Source organism: Coregonus clupeaformis, chromosome 6 (genome assembly GCF_020615455.1).
Source record: "Coregonus clupeaformis isolate EN_2021a chromosome 6, ASM2061545v1, whole genome shotgun sequence".
Taxonomy (NCBI): Eukaryota; Metazoa; Chordata; class Actinopteri; order Salmoniformes; family Salmonidae; genus Coregonus; species Coregonus clupeaformis.
This window is the reverse complement of record NC_059197.1, coordinates 3,907,634-3,925,614: the sequence shown is the minus strand read 5'-3', so window position 1 is coordinate 3,925,614 and position 17,981 is coordinate 3,907,634. Positions and strand designations below refer to the sequence as shown.

At 44.2% G+C, this 17,981-nt stretch overlaps 1 protein-coding gene across 1 annotated transcript in view; it reads right to left on the bottom strand.

Moving 5' to 3' along the window:
* Positions 1 to 512: 512 nt before the first annotated feature.
* Positions 513 to 17,981, bottom strand: part of LOC121567318 (ATP-binding cassette sub-family G member 1-like) — a 60,096-nt gene continuing 42,627 nt past the window's right edge. Inside the window, exons 7-15 of the mRNA XM_041877267.1 lie at positions 6,419 to 6,542; positions 6,022 to 6,136; positions 5,582 to 5,727; positions 5,236 to 5,337; positions 4,615 to 4,783; positions 4,324 to 4,424; positions 3,428 to 3,586; positions 2,693 to 2,811; positions 513 to 1,241 (exon numbers count right to left, since the gene is read on the bottom strand). Of these exons, the coding sequence (XP_041733201.1) occupies positions 1,013 to 1,241; positions 2,693 to 2,811; positions 3,428 to 3,586; positions 4,324 to 4,424; positions 4,615 to 4,783; positions 5,236 to 5,337; positions 5,582 to 5,727; positions 6,022 to 6,136; positions 6,419 to 6,542 (1,264 nt within the window). The 3' untranslated portion in view covers positions 513 to 1,012. The remainder of the gene's footprint in view (positions 1,242 to 2,692; positions 2,812 to 3,427; positions 3,587 to 4,323; positions 4,425 to 4,614; positions 4,784 to 5,235; positions 5,338 to 5,581; positions 5,728 to 6,021; positions 6,137 to 6,418; positions 6,543 to 17,981) is intronic.

The window sequence follows — 17,981 nt, the reverse complement described above, 5'->3', positions numbered from 1 at the left end:
TGTAATGCTTAACTTGGTGTTCTCGTTACGTGCTCAGATCTCAGGTTAGGATTCTGGCCTGTAATACTAAGCCAGCCACAGTCACATCAGAATTAATATCACCCATATATCTTCCTGCAACTATTGAAGCCCTATAATCACAACCAGAGGTCTCTTACAAAGGGTGCTAACGTGGTACTTTATTTCTCTCAAAAACCCCATGCCACTCGTAGAACGTGCTTCATTTGATTAATTTGTTTGTTCAAGCACAGATGTTACTCTCTTGCGCCTGAGAGGCTGGGTTGTCGAGCGCCACATGCCACATCCGCTTTCGGGGAAACTCACCCCAGATAAACTACAGTATATATCGGTACTGTACAGTCTCTCACATGCTTGGAATGTACGTGATTGCTTTATCCCATATTAGCAACAAGCAATATTGTACCCTTCCCTTTATTTACCAAGGGTCCTGGATTAGAGCCCCATTTGATCTGGCAGTCCTATATAATAAACACACATTGGAGGAAACCAGCTCCTGTTTAAGTGTGGCCCTGCCTTCCCATTGTCCTTCCACCAAGCTATTTCATTTAATTGGTTTCACACAGTGGTCATACAAACCAGTCTGGAAACTACAGACTAGACAAGAGCCTATCAACAACAAACTCTTACATTACTTACAGTTGGTTCTCTTGCACAAAGAAATACTGCGATTACATCTAGATTCCTACTGTGACAGGAGCCTTGCCTTCAATACGCCAATGGTTTTGGTTTTTAAACAAGAATGTTCTTGTAATATTGGGAATCATCTATGGCCTTAGGCACTGAGCTCCTCTCTGCCATATTTGTCCGTCTAAACAAAGTAGATTCATACTGCATGCACAGTTTCACACAACAGGCGTCTATATTCTGTAGTCTTTTGCCAAAAGTTTGGTGTGCATGGTGTATTTCTGGGCCACTGCCTGGAGGTTTCTAGAAGCGGTATTCCAGCTTGCAATCGATCTGGGCCTTCTTCCTCCTACCCCCACTCCCCAGTCTACCTCTCTGCACTGATCTTATAGCGCAGCACAAAGTACGCAAGGAGGCGGAGGGTCACAAAGAACATGCCGAGCACTATGAAGTCAAGGTAAAGTTTGGCATCTTCCACGTCAAGCTCTTTCAAGATGGCCTCCGACTTCTGGAAGTGGCATGTTTCATCCATGTCGCAGTGGAGGTCCTCCCGGTCCAGCCCATAGATGGAGAGGATGACACCTTCAAAGCCATACCTACAAAATAATAAGAACTGCTTTATGGTGCTGCTAAAGAGGATGAACGGTAGGGGAGAGTGGGGTAAGTTGAGCCATTTATTACATTCAGCATCCCTACATCAATGGAAATATATAATTCTTTCTAAGAAAGATATCTACATATATTTCAGGATGTTGTGTGTCCCTGTAAATAATCAGAATTCATGTAAACATAACAGTTTTGAAAACATTGTTTGTCCAGAAAAATGTGGTCTCTTGGCACAACTCACCCCGGGTACGGGGTATGTTGAACATAGGGTCAGGGTAAGTTGAGCCACCTTGTGGTAAGTGGGTGATGGTGTCCTGTGACAGTGGGTGCTGGTAGGTCAAAGTTGAATTCATGGAATGGGGGTGTGGTTTATTGTATATCTTAAATGTATGCCTACATTCAGATATAGATCTCTCTGTTCCATTCTATACCCTTCCATTTCTTAACCAGTTGTCTGAGACAGGGATGTTGTGTCGATGTGCCAATTCGCAGGCAAGTTCTCTGCATTTGAGGCTACTAAGCCCATGAAACTGGTCCATGAGATTCTTGATACGTTTAGCAAGCTCAGACTCCATGCAATCAGAAAATACCTTCTGTGCCTCTGCTCCTCTATCATAGCCTCTCTTTCGCACAGATGCATGTTCATTTTCTTTTCTGTCAATGTACCTCTTCAGTGTCATTCAGTCTATTTTTTCATCCCTTGCTGCTGCTCAAATGGACTTCTTCACTTCTCTCACTTCCTTGGCTGCTCTCTCAAGAACCTCAACGGGGACTAGACCCCTGCTTATTTTACATTTGTATACACGGGCATGATGATGTCTGCTCTGTAACAATAAAAATCTTGAATTCATATGCATGACACATTGCAAAAATACTATGCATATTATGCATAAAACTGATTTTTTAAATATAATGATTTGTATGGGGTATGGTGGCCATTGGCTCAATGTACCCCATGGCTATTGGCTCAACCTACCCCAAGGCAAACATTTGGACTATATTAGCCCACACAGTTACAAGGATGCACTTTCATACTAGGTTTAGGACCTCATATTGTAGCTTATAGAGACCCCAGCTGATGTATAAAACCATCTTAAAACTATCTAATTTGGTTTAGATACAAACAATAAATTCATTTGACTATGTGAAAATCGTTATTTTGGACCTAACTTGCTTACCACTTATTCCATATGGTTTCTTCTTTCACAGACTCCATGAAATGATGACCTCTTCCTAAATATTTGGTCACATTATTAATTTTGTGTATGGTTTCCTAGAAACAAGGGGTGGCTCAATTAACCCTTTGGCTCAACATACCCCACTTTCCCCTACTGTTCAAGTGCCAAACACATGGTACTTTCTCAGTATTAGGGGCAGGTCACACGGTCAGTTAAAAGTCAGGGCCCTTGTAAGTCTGAAAAGTATCTGAAAAACGAGTTACCTGACATATGAAATGTATGACATCCACTGAAGATACCACGGAATTGTGTCAAAACTGACAAAGAAGCCAGAGAAAAGCAGTACGGGTATGGCAGTCACCGGACCTACAAACGTGGCAACCTGAGATATGGACAAGCGCAAAATCAGAGGTAGGACATGACTCACTTAACCATGTTACATGTACATACTGCATTTAATCATCTGCTTAGAATAAAATTGGGTACCACTCTGAGAAACATATAATTATATGCATATACTATAGGTTGGTACTGTGTAAATACAATGTGGTTGGTGTGATTGTGCCAGGAAATATAGTTTAAAATATATAAATATTTGTTTAATTAATTTTAAAAAGTTGTATTTACAGATACAAATCAGAAATGTAGATGGGGGGACAGGTGAGAGGGATACAGCAGAGAGAGTGAGTGGTGGAACAGGGGATCGAAACACTGCCTCCAGGGGCATACAGTATGTGGTACGGGGGCGGCACTACGCTTAGACCAGCCCCACGCTTAGACCAGCCCCACGCTTAGACCAGCCCCACGCTTAGACCAGCCCCAAGGACAAACTATATTTTTTATGAGCAAATAATATCAATACACAGCCAGAATGTGCTAATAATATCAATCCTCAGCCTGAATGGTCACAATAGAGTTTCATTTACAAATCTCAAGCTGCAAACAACAGGCGTAGCAGTTGTTATCGTGTGTTAGTATTGAGAGAATGGAGGACGTACCTGTAGCGAGGTGGAAGCCGCTCCTATCAGCAGGCCCAGAGACTGGGCCACAAGAGAGGTGAGGACTCCCAGGGCCAAGAAAAGGATGAAACGCACAGCGTCAGGCGGCTGGGACGTCATCCAATAGACGATGCTGCAGTAGGCGACTGGGAACACTATCTGTGAAGCAAAATAAGAAAAATACTTGATTGTTAATTTGTGGACACAGAAATTGTCCTGTCAGCTTTTTTCTCTCGACCCCCAACACACGCACGCACAGTTGCACACACGCCCAACCACACATTGACAGATTGGAAGGCAGCACCCCAAGGGTCGTGTAGGGGGGTAAGTCCCTTGCTGAAGGGCACAACAGCAGGAGAAGCTGTTGTTATCAAGGATTGTGATACGGCCACCTCATATTCCTCATGTTCAGCCAACAGTGCCTCACCATGGAAAACACATTGAGTATCATTGAAACATCAAACTAAAACACTTTTATTCATGTGGAAAATCAAAGTCGAGCTGTATGCGCTTTGAAATAATCATTTTGAATTGTTGAAAAAAGCCTAATTAGATGTGAGTAATTCAATACAATAATTGAAAACATGTAGTAGACCTTTCTGTCAGTTTTAATTTAGAGCACAGGGGGATGTCTGGTGAAGCGTAAAGCCTCCTTATGTAATGTTATTGTGGGATTTGTCTAAATCTGACAAACAGAATGGCTTTTTGACCTTGATGCTAAAGCCCCATAACAGGTTTCTTCAGTTACAATACCGTTGCTCTTTTCAGTGAATGATAGAATCGACATGTTTTTATAATTTTTTTGCATTTTGATGAAATACCAATTTACAGATTTTCTGGGACACAACACACTACTAAAAATGACCCTCCAGAGTTCTATGTGACATTGCAATTACCTGGAAGGGGAGGTCCGCCATAGTCTTGGCCAGATAGTAAGCCTTCAGGCTGTACCAGTAGTTCAAGTGCTCTCTTAGGAACACTCCCATCTCCAAAGGGACTGCATTAGAGAGATGGAGAAAACAGGGTCATAGTAATCTCATTTAGGTAATCAGAAAACAACGGCATGATAAATCTCAGCACAGTCTACTCCTAACATACTGTATGCAATAGCTTACGACTGTTGTGAATTCATGCACTAAATCAATGCATGCAGATGTCTGTCAGTAAGAAGAGCTGAGAATACTCACACGTCAGAACAGTAGGCATGAGAGCAGCAAACATGAGGAAGAGCATGGAGAAGAAGAGGAAGCCGGAGTTGCTGAGCACTTTCTTGGCGTCGTTGCCGATGCCCAGGTAGAGCAGGCCAATCAGAATCCCAATCCCAATGTGAGAGGTGATTCTTAGGTGAGTCAGCACCTGTAGGGCCAGAACAGGAGGAGAAAAAACATTTTGTTTATATATTTTCCTATCCATTGTGTTTCTGCATCTGCATTGCTTGCTCTTTGGGGTTTTATGCTGGGTATCTGCAAAGTCCTTTGTGACAACTGCTGATGTAAAAAGGGCTAGATAAAATACATTTGATTGAATCTGATTGAGAGGAAGAGGAAGGAGGAGGGTGGAGAAGAGGAGATGAGAAGGGAAAATGTAGTGGTTGTGAGAGTATGGTATGAATAGATGTATTTTTTGTTTGTGTTATGACGTTCTCATCACAATTTGTTGAATTTCGTTTTTTCCTCTGTTATTCTTTTCATATGCTTTTGAATTTTATTAAAGTGTTTGGGGTTCATTATGCAACATTTTGTTATTTTAAAGGGGGCTGGAAGCTGTTGCAGTACAAAAACAAACCAGTAGGTGACAGTATGTCTTACCGTATCTCTAATGATGCATTGAAACGTCCTTTTGAACAGGATGCAGAACTGAGTCAGACAACTGGCAGAGAAACTGTGGCAGCCCTCACCGGAAGAGGAGTCCTGAGAGGATTTTGAGAGAGAGAGAGAGAGCGAGAGAGCGAGAGAGCGAGAGAGCGAGAGAGAGAGAGAGAGAGAGAGAGAGAAAGAAAAAACCGTGACTGAACAACCTGAAGTGCTAATGCCTCTCAACCGCTCTTTCCTGAAACATTTCAATGAAATGCTTTGACTCTGAAAATGTCACTTCAATGAGATTCTTCATTTCAACCCATTGAGAGCTGTAGTAATACACTAATCCCCCTTTTACCTCCTCAGAAGATTTGTGCCACAGGAAAGGGTTGAGGGGTCCATCGTTCATGTCTGTCTTGTAGACCTGCTCACATTTCCCCTCCTGCACGGCCTTCACCAGATGAGCCGTCTGATCTCCGTACTCCCCAGACGCCACCTCCATCACTGGGATAAAATGGAGAGAGAGGTACGCATGTCACAGAAACCCCAGTGAATACTGCATGAGGAACCATCTTTAAAGTTATTCTGAGATAATTCATTTTCGGTTGAACTAATAGATAGAATAGTTTCTAGAACGCTTTATACCAACGTATATTAAAATAACTTTCAGGGACAGTTATTCTAAGAAAATAAGACAGATTCCTGAATACACTGATATACATGTGTAAATAAGGTGATTATAACAATGATGACAACACATTTGACTTGTTTCTCATTAAACTGGTAAGAGTTTCTCACCAAAGTCTGCAGGGTTGTGATACGTTGGGCAGTTGAGCCCCAGCTCTCTAAGGTAGGGGACCAGGTTAGGCACTTTCCCTCTGTAGATACACTGACCCTGGCTAAGGACATACAGCTAGGGAGGGAAACACAGGGGCACGAAGCAATCAGAATACAGTACATTCGTTTAGCAGACCATTCATTTAGTATTGCGCCACATGTCTAGCTAGCTACATACAGTTTCTCATTTCCAACTGTGATCCTGTGGTATCATTGTGCCTTTCATAGATTCCCATGCAGGATGGCTAGCCTGAATCCCAGATCTGTTTATGTTGTCACGCCAATGACGTAGGAGTTGGTAAGACAACACAAACAGATCTGGGACTCAGGCTAGCAGTAGGCCCGGTTGGAGGCTGACCTTGTTGAAGAGCTCAAAGAGCTTGGCGCTGGGCTGGTGGATGGTGCAGATGACGGTGCGGCCACCATGCGCCAGGGCCTTCAGCAGAGACAACACCTGGAAGCAGGAGGAACTGTCCAGGCCACTGCAAAACAGAGTATAGAGGCGAGGGTTAGCGTATAGGGGACAATGTCAAAGCAAAGAATAGATTGGCTTTTGCACACGTAAAGTAACATCTTAGATCATCAATTCGGAGGAGAAGCAAACAAGTGAAGTGAACATTCCATGAACTTGCACTATTTGGCACATGTTTATGACAAAGCAACAAACAATGAGTTGGTACGAATTCGGTACAGTCCTTTCCATGGCCAGTATTTGGTTACCCCTCATCTTCTTCTCTACATCTGTTTCAAGCCTGCAATCAACAAGTGCTCAGAGTGGGAACGAAGGGGGCTTTTCACAATGACTAACGTTAGCTACTTAAGTTAACATGATGTTTTCTGCACACCTTCACACATGTTCTTGTATGTGATCTAATGGTCCTATCACTGGACACTGATATGAATCATGTCAGTAATTTTGAGCAGGTGAGAAGATTCTTTGGATTGGGAGTGTGTATCACAGTTCAGTTAAGCAGTTGGAGGTGGCTGAGAGAGAGGCTAAAGAGGCAGATGAAGTGTCAGTCTTAGAAGGCATCAGAGGATTGGGCATCAGGAGTAAATCCCCTTAAGAGACTGCACGCTGCTGCTCTCAAAAACTATGACATCATTCCAGTTTCAGACCAGGGTCAATTCGAATTTGAAGTCAGTCAATTCAGGAAGAAATTTGAACACTTAAATAAACCGTTTCTCCTTTTTGATTTATTGAGAAGTCATTGAAAATAAAATAAAATATTTTCCCAAATATTGAATTAGAATTTCAGTTTACTTCATGAATTCAAATTGACCCCAACCCTGTTTCAGACACATCCCTATCTCAATAGCAGCGTACAATGGACCCTAAAAATGACATTGAGTCTTAAACAACAAGAGCACTTCAGAACGTTTATGGTAAGGTTACCAAATGTGGTAGCTCTACAGTCCTCTACTGTTTATTGATTTTATTTGTCAGGGACTTTCCATCTGCCCTATCTCAGTCCCATATGTTGTCAGATTGACTTTTGAAGATACCGTTTCAGATGCTTGGAATATTTACAGTGCCTATAGAAAGTCTACAACCACCTTGGATTTCTTTAAATTGTATTGTGTTACAAAGTGGGAATCAAATGGATTTAACCCCCTAATGTCAATGCCTGCGCCCCACCGAAACCTAATTAGCATAATAAAAAGATCCCTATAAAAATCTGTCAGTTTAAGCTAAAGTTCGCTATTTTTCCATTGGATGCGTCTCAATCCACCGCATCTGCCAATGTCACACTTCTGTATCTGCGGTGAAAGGTAACAGAGCAGTGTTTCTCAGACCATGAGACGATTTTACCATGTCAATCTTGATGGGGCAAAAAAAAATGTTTTGTTACAACTGGCTATCAGCAGAGCCTTGTCTGGCAGCGAAACAGTTCATTCAGCCTCATTTACTGCCTTTAAAAAAAACATAGCTGATAGGGCTGACTTGCTTAAACAAATTTGGTTTCTACTGACAATTGACATGTTCAAACTATGGCATAAGGGGACGACGAGCGGATAAGAGGCAATCCGTAATTTTGATTAAGACATTAATGAGCGAGGTAGGACAGACGTAGTCAATATAACTATTTGTTCAGCACTTTTGAGATGCACAGTGACAGATTTCAGAACATGGGCCGTTCTTACAGTATTCTCCCTGTACACCAAGTCAGAACCATAGCTTCTACCCCCAAGCCATAAGACTGCTGAACAAGCCATAAGACTGCTGAACAATTAATCAAAGGCCACCAGTTTTTACACTGCTGCTACCCACTGTCTATTATCTAAAGTTGAAGTCGGATGTTTACATAGCCAAATACATTTAAACTCAGTTTTTCACAATTCCTGACATTTAATCCTAGTAAAAATTCCCTGTTTTAGGACAGTTAGGATCACCACTTTAATTTAAGAATGTGAAATGTCAGAATAATAGTAGAGAGAATGATTTATTTCAGCTTTTATTTCATTCATCACATTCCCAGTGGGTCAGAAGTTTACATACACTCAATTAGTATTTGGTAGCATTGCCTTTAAATTGTTTAACTTGGGTCAAATGTTTCGGGTAGCCTTCCACAAGCTTCCCACAATAAGTTGGGTGAATTTTGGACCTTTCCTCCTGACAGAGCTGGTGTAATTGAGTCAGGTTTGTAGGCCTCCTTGCTCACACACGCTTGTTCAGTTCTGCCCACAAATGTTCTATAGGATTGAGGTAAGGGCTTTGTGGTGGCCACTCCAATACCTTGGCTTTGTTGTCCTTAAGCCATTTTGCCACAACTTTGGAAGAATGCTTGGGGTCATTGTCCATTTGGAAGACCCATTTGCGACCAAGCTTTAACTTCCTGACTGATGTCTTGAGATGTTGCTTCAATATATCCACATAATTTTCCTTCCTCATGATGCCATCTATTTTGTGAAGTGCACCAGTCCCTCCTGCAGCAAAGCACCCCCACAGCATGATGCTGCCACCCCGTGCTTCACGGTTGGGATGGTGTTCTTCGGCTTGCAAGACACCCCCTTTTTCTTCCAAACATAACGATGGTCATTGTCTGTAAACAATTGTTGGAAAAATTACTTGTGTCATGCACAAAGTAGATGTCCTAACCGACTTGACAAAACTAGTTTGTTAAAAATAAATGTGTGGAGTGGCTACAAAACTAGTTTTAATGACTCCAACCTAAGTGTATGTAAACTTCCGACTTCAACTGTATATATATAGTCACTTTACCCCTATCTACATGTACAAATTACCTCGACTAACCTGTACCCCCGCACATTGACTCGGTACCGGTACCCCCTGTATATAGCCTCGTTATTGTTATTGTGTAACTTTTTATTATTTTTTACTTTAGTTAATTTGGTCAACTCTTTCTTGAACTGCATTGTTGGTTAAAGGCTTGTAAGTAAGCATGTCACGGTAAGGTCTACACCTGTTGTATTTGGCGCATGTGACAATTAAAGTTTGATTTGATTTGATAGGATAAATAAAGGGGGCATATAAGCAGACAATGAAAGCTCTTTTTTACCCCCCCCCCCCCAAAAAAAAAATATTTTTTTATTATTAATTTTTTTAGGAGGTAGATCAGCTTTAATATTGCAGATAGATTATAACTTCCATCAATGTATAATTGTCTGCATCACTTCCAATCCCCCATGTTTTTTTCCCACAGATATATATGTAAATATACACATTTACCTACATACATACAAATACATATACACACACATATCCTTTTTTAAATATATTTTCCTTTATTACTTTCCAACACCACCTCCCCTCCCCTAATTGGAGTAAACTAGTGAACAACAACGCTTAGGCCTCTACTTCCAGCTTATACATACTATATAAATTTTATGGACAGAGTCAATTTTACAATAATTATATTTTGTTTGTTTTACTCAACCTCTCTGAACATTTTCATGATGTCCACCGGGTTTGCTTCTATATGCCATATCTTTCAAACTGTGCTCTTTCACAAAAGCTCTCAACCTATAACCTATATACTTATTATGGACACAGTATGTTTTACATTAGTTATTTTGTTGTTATTAGTTATTAGTCCCAACCTTCAGCTCCATTCAACCCCTCCCATCTATCTCTTAACACTATCCATATTGGATTTCTATTTGCCATATATTTTTCAACTGTACTGTGATGTTTCACAAAAGTTCTGAACCCTTCTATTCTCATTGTTTCTACAGATTGTACATTGAAAATAAACATTTTTGCTAAAAGTATTATATTATTGATCGATTGACTATGACTTTTCAGATCACCCGGTTGTGCTATCTGCAGGGTTAGCTCCAGGTAAATATTGCAATCCTTCAGCTCTTCTTGGACCTGTGACCAAAGACAAGCTACAAATGGACAGTACCAAAAGAAATGATCTAATGATTCTGTCTCTTTGCAGAAATATCTGCAGAGCTGGGAAGATTGTATCCCCCATATAAATAACATTCTATTGGTAGCAAGAATTTGGTATAATAATTTAAATTGAAAAATTCAAAGTTTTGAATCCGGCGTCGTTTTGCGTATCAGTTCATAAACCATTTGCCATGGAATCGGTACGTAAAAAAATCTCTTCCCAACTATTTTGCAATCTATTTGACGGCTGTCAATCCTTTGGTCCTTAAATGAAACTGGAATAATTTTTTATTTATCACAATTTTCTTTAAACCAATTATGGTCTTTAATGCAATGCCGACAGACAAGTTCCTTACTTTTTCCCCCTTCCACTTTCCTCTTCCATTTTCGCGGTAATGCTGCAATTATTTGGTTGTAATTTTGTGTAGAGCAGACATTTTGTCACGCTCGTTGATAGACGGATCAGACCAAGGTGCAGCGTGGTATGCGTACATATTCCTTTATTAACTGAATACAGATCAAAACAACAAAATACAAACGAACGTGAAGTTCAACAGGCTACACAAGCCAAAACAGAAACAAGATCCCACCACTAAGGTAGGCAAAATGGCTGCCTAAGTATGATCCCCAATCAGAGACAATGATAGACAGCTGCCTCTGATTGGGAACCACACCCAGCCAACATAGAAATAGAACATCTACAGTGGGGAGAACAAGTATTTGAAATCACATTGTATGATTTTTAAGTAATTAATTTGCATTTTATTGCATGACATAAGTATTTGATACATCAGAAAAGCAGAACTTAATATTTGGTACAGAAACCTTTGTTTGCAATTACAGAGATCATACGTTTCCTGTAGGTCTTGACCAGGTTTGCACACACTGCAGCAGGGATTTTGGCCCACTCCTCCATACAGACCTTCTCCAGATCCTTCAGGTTTCGGGGCTGTCGCTGGGCAATACGGACTTTCAGCTCCCTCCAAAGATTTTCTATTGGGTTCAGGTCTGGAGACTGGCTAGGCCACTCCAGGACCTTGAGATGCTTCTTACGGAGCCACTCCTTAGTTGCCCTGGCTGTGTGTTTCGGGTCGTTGTCATGCTGGAAGACCCAGCCACGACCCATCTTCAATGCTCTTTCTGAGGGAAGGAGGTTGTTGGCCAAGATCTCGCGATACATGGCCCCATCCATCCTCCCCTCAATACGGTGCAGTCGTCCTGTCCCCTTTGCAGAAAAGCATCCCCAAAGAATGATGTTTCCACCTCCATGCTTCATGGTTGGGATGGTGTTCTTGGGGTTGTACTCATCCTTCTTCTTCCTCCAAACACGGCGAGTGGAGTTTAGGCCAAAAAGCTCTATTTTTGTCTCATCAGACCACATGACCTTCTCCCATTCCTCCTCTGGATCATCCAGATGGTCATTGGCAAACTTCAGACGGGCCTGGACATGCGCTGGCTTGAGCAGGGGGACCTTGCGTGCACTGCAGGATTTTAATCCATGACGGCGTAGTGTGTTACTAATGGTTTTCTTTGAGACTGTGGTACCAGCTCTCTTCAGGTCATTGACCAGGTCCTGCCGTGTAGTTCTGGGCTGATCCCTCACCTTCCTCATGATTATTGATGCCCCACGAGGTGAGATCTTGCATGGAGCCCCAGACCGAGGGTGATTGACCGTCATCTTGAACTTCTTCCATTTTCTAATAATTGCGCCAACAGTTGTTGCCTTCTCACCAAGCTGCTTGCCTATTGTCCTGTAGCCCATCCCAGCCTTGTGCAGGTCTACAATTTTATCGCTGATGTCCTTACACAGCTCTCTGGTCTTGGCCATTGTGGAGAGGTTGGAGTCTGTTTGATTGAGTGTGTGGACAGGTGTCTTTTATACAGGTAACGAGTTCAAACAGGTGCAGTTAATACAGGTAATAAGTGGAGAACAGGAGGGCTTCTTAAAGAACAACTAACAGGTATGTGACAGCCGGAATTCTTACTGGTTGGTAGGTGATCAAATACTTATGTCATGCAATAAAATGCAAATTAATTACTTAAAAATCATATGATGTGATTTTCTGGATTCCGTCTCTCACAGTTGAAGTGTACCTATGATAAAAATTACAGACCTCTACATGCTTTGTAAGTAGGAACACCTGCAAAATCGGCAGTGTATCAAATACTTGTTCTCCCCACTGTAGAATTCACACCCTGACCAAACCAACTACAGAAAAACAGGGCTTTCAAGGTCAGGGCGTGACAGTACACCCCCCCCAAAGGTGCGTACTCTGGCCGCAACAACCTGACTCATTAGGGGAGGGTCCGGGTGGGCATCTAGCCTCGGTGGCGGCTCCGGCTTCGGGCGCGACGTCGGTATTAACCTCTTCTCCCTTCCTGCCTCCCCGTTGCACACACGGTCCGGTCTGGACCCCGGTGCGATGCTTCCCCTCGCAGTCCTCCCACGATGCACCAAGCCCTGTCTGGACCCTGGTGTGGGAGCCCTCAACCCTGGAGAGGGGTTAACGTCTGGTTCCGGCCCGGCAGTCCTCCCGCGATGCATCAAGCCCTGTCTGGACCCTGATGTGGGAGACCCCGACCCTGGAGAGGGGTTGACGGCTGGTTCCGGCTCGGCAGTCCTCCCGCGATGCACCAAGCCCTGTCTGGACCCTGGTGTGGGAGGCCCCGACCCTGGAGAGGGGTTGACGGCTGGTTCTGGCTCGGCAGTCCTCCCGCGATGCACCAAGCCCTGTCTGGACCCTGGTGTGGGAGGCCCCGACCCTGGAGAGGGGTTGACGTCTGGCTCCGGCTCGGACCCCGGTGGAGCGGATGTTTCCGGCATGGGGGAAGAGCAGATAACCGGAGCTGGACTAGACACCGGTGGAGCGGACTGCTCCAGCACAGGAGTGGAGCAGATAACCGGAGCTGGACTTGGCACCGGTGGAGCGGACTGCTCCAGCACTGGAGTGGAGCAGCTAACCGGAGCTGGACTAGACACCGGTGGAGCGGACTGCTCCAGCACAGGAGTGGAGCAGATAACCGGAGCTGGACTTGGCACCGGTGGAGCGGACTGCTCCAGCACTGGAGTGGAGCAGCTAACCGGAGCTGGACTAAGCACCGGTGGAGCGGACTGCTCTGGCACCGGAGTGGAGCAGAGGACCCTCGCTGGAGGTCGGGTGCGTGACGCTGGAACGGGCCGACAGGAGACACGCACCACTGGTCTGGTGCGAGGAGTAGGCACGGGCCTTACCGGACTGGAAACACGCACCACTGGTCTGGTGCGAGGAGCAGGCACGGGCCGTACCGGACTGGAGACACGCACTACTGGTCTGGTGCGAGGAGCAGGAACGGGCCGTACTGGACTGGAGACACGCACCACTGGTCTGGTGCGAGGAGCAGGCACGGGCCTTACCGGACTGGAAACACGCACCACTGGTCTGGTGCGAGGAGTAGGCACGGGCCGTACCGTACTGGGGACACACACCACTGGTCTGGTGCGAGGAGCAGGCACGGGCCTTACCGGACTGGAAACACGCACCACTGGTTTGGTGTGAGGAGCAGGCACGGGCTTTACCGGGCTGGGGACACACACCACTGGTCTGGTGCGAGGAGCAGGCACGGGCCTTACCGGACTGGAGACACACACGCACCACTGGTTTGGTGCGAGGAGCAGGCACAACCCGTCCTGGCTGGACGCTCACTTTAGCCCGGCAAGTGCGGGGCGCAGGCACCAAGCGCACCGGGCTGTGAATGCACACTGGAGACACAGTGCGTATCACAGCATAACAGGGTGCCTGAACGGTCCCACGCTCCTTACAGCGAATGCAGGGAGTTGGCTCTACTCTGAAACCTGACTCCACCTGCCTCTGCTCTAAGGACTGAGCTCTCTGCTGCTGGTGGGTTAACTCCTCTCTCAGCTCCTCCTGTTGCCTGGCTAGCTCCTCTCTCAGTGCATCTACTGACTCCTTCTCCCTGTGGGCCTCCTGCAGTGCCTCCCTCTGAAGGGAGATCTCCTGCTCCCTCTCAGCTATCAGCCCACGTAAGGTGGTGGTCTCCTCTCTCAGAATGATGAGCTGCAGGTCTTGGAGGGCCTCTATCATAGCGGCCTCCTCCTCCACAGTCAGCCCTTTCAGGGCCTCCTGCTGCTTCGCCAACCACCTCGTGTGCCCCCCCCAAAAAAATTTATTGGGGCTGCTTCTCGGGCTTCCTTCGCGGTCTTGAACTACGATGTCGCCATAGATCCTTTCCTGCCTGGGCTTCTTCCTTCACCCAGGGTCCCTTACCGGCCAATATCTCCTCCCATGTCCAGAATGTCTTCCCCACCTGTGTCCAGCATGCCTGCTCCTCCTGGCCACGCTGCTTGGTCCGTTGGTGGTGGGATCTTCTGTCACGCTCGTTGATAGACGGATCAGACCAAGGTGCAGCGTGGTATGCGTACATATTCCTTTATTAACTGAATAGAGAACTTTTAATCGATTTTCCTTGAAGATTGGGTACAGAACTTTGCGCCGTTCTGCAATCTCCCTCGGGAACTGATCATTCATGCCTATTTTCGTGCCAGCAAGTCTTTTACCTAGGCTTTTAACCATTACTTTATCCTTAAAGAAAGCAAATTTGGCAACGATTGTCGCTCATATCTCTGTCTTCTTTGTCCGAAACAGTGTACACATTCGAGATGGATTTTATCAACAGCAACGAGTGGGATTTGAAGAGCTGTAAGAAAGAAGTCCTTCACTATTTTTTCGGGAACCTCTCCTTCTTTTTCTTGGATACCCTTAAGTACTAGATTTTCTCTCATAGATCTAGTCTGTATGTCTAGTAAGGCTTCTCTCAGAAAGATGTTCTCATTTTTAAGTTCATTAACATCCGTTTCTATCTAAGTGAATGTCCCATTTAGCTTTTTAAAAATCTTTCTACATTATCGCAGCTCTTTCGTCACACATTTCAAGGCTCGCCTTCAACTCCTTTACATCCTTACTGACAAATTCTAGTATGCCCAGTTTGTCATTTATCGACTTCAACAGATCGCTTTCCACACTTACCAGTCCCAGTGGTGAAAAGCATAAATCATCTGTATCCGTCGAGGAGTCGCGTTTTCTCTTGGAGATTGATTCTCCTCGTTTATCCGCCATCATGTTTGAGTGTTGCTTGTTGTTGTAATATTTGTCGATACATTTCTCTACCCTCATGATTTGTTTTGTGTTATTATCCAGATTGAATGTTATTACCCACGAGTATATGAAGTGCTAATATTTAGTCTAACTTACTGATATTGAATATTCAGTTTTTATCTTGAGGTGATTTGCACCGCTGTGTGTTCAATACGCCATCTTGTCACGTGACCTGCCTAACACTGGGACCAAATTATTAGGGTGGGGCACATGGGCTACTAACACAACATACACTTAGTATTACTTTCTTAGCTACAGTATACATATCTCCCTGGCATATGACATAATTTATGCAGCAGCATACAAGACATTTTTGGACTCACCTTGTTGTGCTGTGCTCACTTGAACAGGAAGGTGGCACGGCGGTCCTTCGTGGGCAAATTTTGTCATCAAACTTTGTCATCAAAATCTGTCATTCTCTGGATTTATGTTGTTTTCAACTGGGAACTTGGAAAAAACAAGGTCGAATCATGACGTTAGTGATCTTCAGGTCAGAGCTCTAGAAACTGGCCCGAGTTCCCGACTTGGAATTCCGAGTTGGATGACCGTTCAAAACGTATTTTCCCAGTCGGAACTCGTTCTTATACGAGACGTACAGATCAGGGTTGGGTTATAAAAAAATATCAGAAACTTTGAACATCCCACGGAGCACCATTAAATCAATTATTAAAAAATGGAAAGAATATGGCACCACAACAAACCTGCCAAGAGGAGGGCATTCATCAGAGAGGCAACAAAGAGACCAAAGATAACCCTGAAGGAGCTGCAAAGTTCCACAGCGGAGGTTGGAGTACCTGTCCATAGGACCACTTTAAGCCGAACACTCCACAGAGCAGGGCTTTACGGAAGAGTGGCCAGAAAAAAGCCATTGCTTTAAGAAAAAAATAAGTAAACACGTTTGGTGTTCGCCAAAAGCCATATGGGAGACTCCCCAAACATATGGAAGAAGGTACTCTGGTCAGATGAGACTAAAATTGAGCTTTTTGGCCATCATGGAAAACACTATGTCTGGCGCAAACCCAACACCTCTCATCACCCCGAGAACACCATCCCCACAGTGAAGCATGGTGGTGGCAGCATCATGCTGTGGGGATGTTTTTAATCGGCAGGGACTGGGAAATTGGTCAGAATTGAAGGAATGATGGATGGCGGTAAATACAGGGAAATTCTTGAGGGAAACCTGTTTCAGTCTTCCAGAGATTTGAGACTGGGACGGAGGTTCACCTTCCAGCAGGACAATGACCCTAAGCATACAGCTAAAGCAACACATGTGATTTAAGGGGAAACATTTAAATGTCTTGGAATGGCCTAGTCAAAGCCCAAACCTCAATCCAATTGAGAATCTGTGGTATCACTTATAGATTGTTGTACACAAGAAAAAATATTTTGCATCTTCAAAGTGGTAGGCATGTTGGGTAAATCAAATGATACAAACCCCCCAAAAATCAATTTTAATTCCAGGTTGTAAGGCAACAAAATAGGAAAAATGCCAAGCCACTGTATTCAGACCCCTTCATTTTCCACATTTTGTTACGTTACAGCCTTATTCTAAAATTGATCAAATAAAAAATGATCAATCTACACACAATACCCATAACGACAAATTGAAAACAGGTTGTTAGAATTTTTTGCTAAAAATAAAAAACAGAAATACCTTATTTACAAAAGTATTCAAGCCCTTTGACTCGGAATTGAGCTCAGGTTCATCCAGTTTCCATTGATCATCCTTGAGATGTTTCTACAACTTGATTGGAGTCCACCTGTGGTAAATTCAATTGATTGGACATGATTTGGAAAGGCACCCACCTGTCTATATAACGTCCCACAGTTGACAGTGCAAAAACCAAGCCATGAGGTCGAAGGAATTGTCCCTAGAACTCCGAGACAGGATTGTGTATAGGCACAGATCTGTGAAAGGGTACAAAACATTTCTGCAGCATTGAAGGTCCCCAAGAACACAGTGGCCTCTATCAATCTTAAATGGACGAAGTTTGGAACCACCAAGACTCTTCCTAGAACTGGCTGCCCGGCCAAACTGAGCAATCGGGGGAGAAGGGCCTTGGTCATGGAGGTGATCAAGAACCCAATGGTTGATCTGACAGAGCTCCAGAGTCAGGTCTTTATGGTAGTGTGGCCAGATGGAAGCCACTCCTCAGTAAAAGGCACATGACAGCCCGCTTGGAGTTTGCCAAAAGGCACCTAAAGGACTCTCAGACCATGAGAAACAAGATTCTCTGGTCTGATGAAAACAAGATTGAACTCTTTGGCCTGAATGCCAAGCGTAACTTCTGGAGGAAACCTGGCACCATCCCAAAGACGAATGGAGCAAAGTACAGAGAGATCCTTGATGAAAACCTGACCCAGAGCTCTCAGGACCTCAGACTGGGGCCAAGGTTCACCTTCCAACA